The sequence below is a fragment of the Thunnus thynnus genome, chromosome 21 (assembly GCF_963924715.1).
Source record: "Thunnus thynnus chromosome 21, fThuThy2.1, whole genome shotgun sequence".
NCBI lineage: Eukaryota > Metazoa > Chordata > Actinopteri > Scombriformes > Scombridae > Thunnus > Thunnus thynnus.
In genome coordinates this window covers 12,007,068-12,012,390 of record NC_089537.1, presented here as the reverse complement: position 1 = coordinate 12,012,390, position 5,323 = coordinate 12,007,068, and the positions used below count along the sequence as shown (strand labels likewise).

The following is a 5,323-nucleotide window of genomic DNA, read 5'->3' as shown; positions in this document are numbered from 1 at the left end:
ATGATCTATATTACCAGCTGAGGTTCCTGTTGCATTGCCTGAGGGGTAAACTCAACAATCTAATTTTAGTGCTTTCAACTTCCCCATCTTGAAGGGACTATAAATTTATGTCTGCCTTTCATCAACCTGCAGTCAGCATATCACCTCTGTCATTATCCTTCCCGGTATACTATTTTGCATCGATAGTAATGGTTTAAGTTTTATCTCCCTAAAGAAATGCAGAAATTCAATGTTCTTGGGAAAGTGCTTGGTTAGGAACAATTAGTGAAATGACTTCTGCACACAGCTGGTCCCATGAGATTCTTCTTGAGTCAAATGAGAGCGTCAAGGGGAGGATTATGGGAATCCCAATCACTTCAAGCTGTGACACCAAATTAAAGAAGTAGTGAAGTTCATCCACTGTGTTCATCCAGTAAACCCCACCCTTTAGGCATAAGCTGCACCATAATAACGCAAAATATCTCATATAAAGATGCAGTCTTCCATTTCCTTAATTTGAAAATCAAATGTTCTCTCTGAAGTGAATGAGTTGTAATCTTATGAACATGATGATGATGATGATGATGATGGTGATGATGATGATGACTGACCGACGCACATCCTTTTTTTTTCCCCTCCTGAGAGATGACGAATATAAGCGGGTCTAGGTGGGAAGCAGTCTTGGGGAGGAGGAGAAACCACTGGCTGTGACAGTGACAGTTGCTTCTCTCCTCGGCTTTGCCCCCCCCCCTCACCCCCTGCTTCAGCTCTTTTAGAGTCTATGCTTCAGCTTCATCACCATCATCATCATCACCACCACCATCATCATCATCATCATCATCATTTTCTTCAGCCTAAGCAGCAGCTTCAGCTTCAGCAGAAGCAAGAAGCAGCGTCCATCGACAGCGTAGAGAACAAATAAGCAGCACGCATCTTCCAGAGGCGCTCCGCTCGAAGAAGAAGGAAGATGGGGAAATGGCAGTTGCAGCTGACCAAATGTAAGGATCAAGAAAGCAAACGAAATCTTCATTTATGACACAAACACGGGTCTATGCATCAATAGGAACTATTTAAAGAACAAAAGGTAAGACATGTTATGTTTTCTTCTTGCTGCAAACACCCCATTCTACACTGATGAAAATGTACCTTTTTATACCAATTTTAAACCTAAATTAATCTAAATTATTTTTAATAATTTGCATGACAAAATCTTGCGTGTATCACCGTAAATGACAGTCTAAGAGAGAAAATAAGATTTTAAGTCTCGATTTTCTGTCTCAAATTGTTCGCTTATGCATGAAAATAACCTTTTTTGACTGTTTTTCTCAGCATATTAAGCCATCGTTTTATTAGCTGTAAACGCTCACATCACTACTGTGAGCTTTTCTTTTCATTAACACATACATGAAACGTTTTCTTAAAGCATCATTTGATATGGAGGATTTTTAGTTATATTAATATATATTTTTAAAAAGGAGGAGCAACCGCATGTTCTAGAGGAAGAAATAAGGCAAATAAGAGTATCTATCTGCCCCCTTGTGGCTTTGATTCATGCAACTGACACAATGAATGGGGTAGTAATACAAATCTCAATAAGATTTAGTAATAACAATAGTAGTTGTAACTACTATCTGCAGACTTTTAATGTTTTATATAAGTTGATCATTTTATAGCAATGGATAATCAGTAATCTTAATTTTGAACGCTAAAGCATCAGAAATCTTTCAGGAATGAAGGGACCATTCAAACTGTTCAGCACCATTTACCCCTTTAACACAATCCTTTTTTCTTTTCTTTCTTTTTTTTTTTTTTTTTTTTTTTACAGGGGGTTTGCTAATTTATTTTATGCAACTCCATTCATCTTATAAGTGGCCCACATTTATGTATCTTCCCCTCTGTGGTTTCCTGTTATGTAATTTCATCCCTATCAGACTGAATCAGCCTCAGAATGTTTGCTGCTTGGCTTATATGAGCTTGCATGGGATATATATAGAAGTAACACAACACGAGTGTAAGGCTAGGCTAGAGTGAAAAGGTGAGTGAGATAGGGGTGATACAGTAAATGTGTGCTTTATCTGTGTGCATGCATGTGTGTGAGTGTGTCTGCACATGTTTTTTTATGACTGCGTGGGTTGGGGGGCTGGCTACTGAGAAAACAAGTGATGAATTATGCAAACATTGCTCTCTTTCAGAAAACAAAATCAGACCACAGGGCAAAAAAAAAAATAGTTAAGTTTATTTTAACACAATTACACTGTAATGATCTTCACTTCACTTTTCAGATAAAACCCCTTTGACGCCTGAAGAAACATGGATGTATCTTCATCCTCACTGCAGTACGGATCAAAAAAGCGGGTTAAGATCCACCCAAACACAGTGACAGTGAAATATGCCACTCACTTCCCCCAGCCTGGTGATGAAGGGTATGATGATGCACCCTCTTTTGAGGACTTTGGCGCCTTTGCAGAAGCTAATACGGGAAAGAGACTTGTGTCAGACAGCAAAGGTGGCAGGACTTTCTTTGGAACCATGGAGACCCCGCCTAAGCAGCCAAGCGTGCAGAAAGACAAGGGGGTTGGGGGCCAGCTGGCCAGCTTTGGTGAGGCGAATGTGTTGGCTTCCAGGGTGACCTGGATGGCCTTGTTTGGGGCAGCGGTGGCTCACGGTTGTGTGGCACTGATCACCCGTCTAGCAGCCGACCGCTCTAAAGTGCCCTCCCTTGAGCTGCTCTTCATTCGCTCTGTGATCCAAGTGCTGTCCATCCTGGTGGTTTTCTACTACCACGAGGCCCCCTTTGGCCCTAAGGGCTACCGGCTACGTCTCTTCTTCTACGGCGTCTGCAACGTAATCTCAATCACCTGCGCCTACACCTCCTTTGCCATAGTACCACCCAGTAATGGCACCATCATGTGGCGCGCCTCCACCACAGTCTTCAGTGCAATACTTGCCTTCCTGCTGCTGGATGAGAGGCTGGGCTACACAGATGTGGTCACAGTGGTGGGAAGCGTGTTTGGTCTGTGCCTGGTCATGGTGCCAAACGTAGCAGATGAGGAGAAGTCCAGGCTGGGGTTTTGGAAGGAGGCCTTTGGCTACACAATGACAGTGATGGCCGGCTTGACTGCCGCCCTCTCCATGATCGTCTACAGAGCCATCAAGGAGCGTGTCAGCATGTGGACGGCACTCTTTACCTTCGGCTGGACGGGCACGGTGTGGGGTGCCTCCACCATGTTTATCATGCAGGAGCCCATCATTCCTCTAGATGGGGAGACCTGGGGCTATTTAATTGGGATCTGTATCTGCTCCACCGTGGCGTTCCTTGGAGTCTACTATGCTCTAAACAAGTTTCATCCAGCCTTAGTTAGCACCGTGCAGCACCTAGAAATCGTGGTTGCCATGTTCCTCCAGCTCATTGTTCTGAGGATGATCCCGTCCGTCTACGACGTCATCGGAGGTCTGGTCATCATGGTCAGTGTGTTCACCCTGACAGGAGTCAAGCTGTACAGGGTGAGCAGGGCCATTCGGCAGGATTACCAAGAAATCCTAGACTCGCCCATCAAATGAGTTTAGATATATCAGTCTATTTGTTTACAATGTTGCTTGGTTGTGCAATTTAAAGAATGTCTGGATCTTCATCTGATGATTTTGTATTGTTGTGTTGTTGGAAGAGTGCCAGTTGTGTAACTAATGTCTTAATATTTGTGTGTGAAATAAAAGACAAATGTAATATGGTGACCTTTCCCCCCTGATAGTACTGCTTTAATGTCAAATTGTGTCAAACACCAACAATGTCAGTAAAAAAAAACAAAAAAACAATTTAATTTTTGTGATATGTTTTTCTCCGACATTTGAAACCATATTGAATATGGTCTTGTGAGTGGCAGTGTATGGAGATCATTTTAATGATATGCACCTTTTATAATCAGAACATCAACAATGTGTGGTGTATTTCTCTGTTACACTGCCACACCTGTCACACTGTGTAAATGTCAGCCCAAAAATCATTCATACTACATACATAGAATGAAAGAATAAAAATAAATACCACCCATGTTTCATAAAATAACTGGTATTGATTTTCTTAGCCTTATTCTCTCAGGATGGTGCAATTTCTTTGAATAAAATGCCAGGATAGAGTTGCCAGCACACAAATGGCTGAGGCTATGTCGGCTTTTATGTGCTGTCATGCAAATTATAACTAGGATTATTTTGTGCACAGTGAGACTTCACGCTCTATTATCCCATATACTATTTTCTCCCAGTGTTACGGTGTGCACAAACTGTACCTTTTTTAGTGCTTTCTAACTGCCTCTCACATATGTTCTGGCCCCAGCAGCTGGTTGATATTTAACACTAGTGATTACATCCCAGGACATTGCTTCTGTTTACTTTCAGACGCATATCAGACTAATGCCTAGAGGCAGGTGCACTGTATTGAATTAAAGTCCCCCTTAACAACATGAGACCATCTGCTTTCTCTGAAGTGGACGATTCAGTGGCCTACTAGCGACATTTCCTTTCTCTGCGTAGAAAACCCAGCCGAGTCAGTCTTTGTGGTTTCCCCGAGGCGAAGCAAACAGTGAAGGAATGAAATAAGGACATAATGATGATGCAGAGTGGATGAAAGGGGACATGTTGCATGTTGCAGTTCAGAACTGACATAACATGGATGTTTCACAATCAGCCCAGCAGGTGGCAATAACAATCCACTTCATCACTCAGACAGCCACAGTTAGCAGAAGTTATACTTTTATTACAGTAAATCATGAAGGCAATTAGTGGTGTATTCAGTGGTTAGTAATATACTGCTGAATACATTTATTGAGTATAAACTATTTTAAAATGACATAACACTTCATCCAAACCCTTTTCATTTAGTCAGCAGGCGCAGTTATGGCTGGTTGTACATACAGTGCATCAGCAGATGAAGTGTCTGTGAACAAATGTTAAATATATTTACACTGAGGCTTGTGGTTAAGCCACACGCGTTGCAGATGTGTGTCTAAATGCATTCTATGTAACAATCTGCTATCACTGATGTAACAGTACATAAGATGAGAAGTAAACTATGAGACCCTGTCAGTTATAACCAACCAACATCTTAAACCAATAATAATAATAATAATGTGAAATTATCCTTTACACATTCTGTTATATCACATGTTTTCTTTTAAAGTACTATGGTCAGTGGCCAAAGTTTATTTTTCAAATTAAAGAGGTGAATAAACTAAGATAAAGTGGGTTTAATCTCCACTATACATACTGTATTATAGTCTTGTTTTGAGATGGGGTTTCGGGTGCAGAAAACAGAATACATGTAGAGGAGGCCCATCTGTTTGAGCAGGAA

General features: G+C 41.4%; 1 protein-coding gene across 1 annotated transcript; it reads left to right on the top strand.

Annotated features, from left to right (window-relative positions):
• The first annotated feature begins 655 nt into the window (after positions 1–655).
• slc35g2b (solute carrier family 35 member G2b) lies at positions 656–4,074 on the top strand. Its single transcript, XM_067578484.1, has 2 exons — positions 656–1,063; positions 2,262–4,074. Exon 2 carries the CDS (start codon positions 2,290–2,292, stop codon positions 3,538–3,540), a length of 1,251 nt encoding a protein of 416 aa, XP_067434585.1. The 5' UTR covers positions 656–1,063; positions 2,262–2,289; the 3' UTR covers positions 3,541–4,074.
• Positions 4,075–5,323: the final 1,249 nt, after the last annotated feature.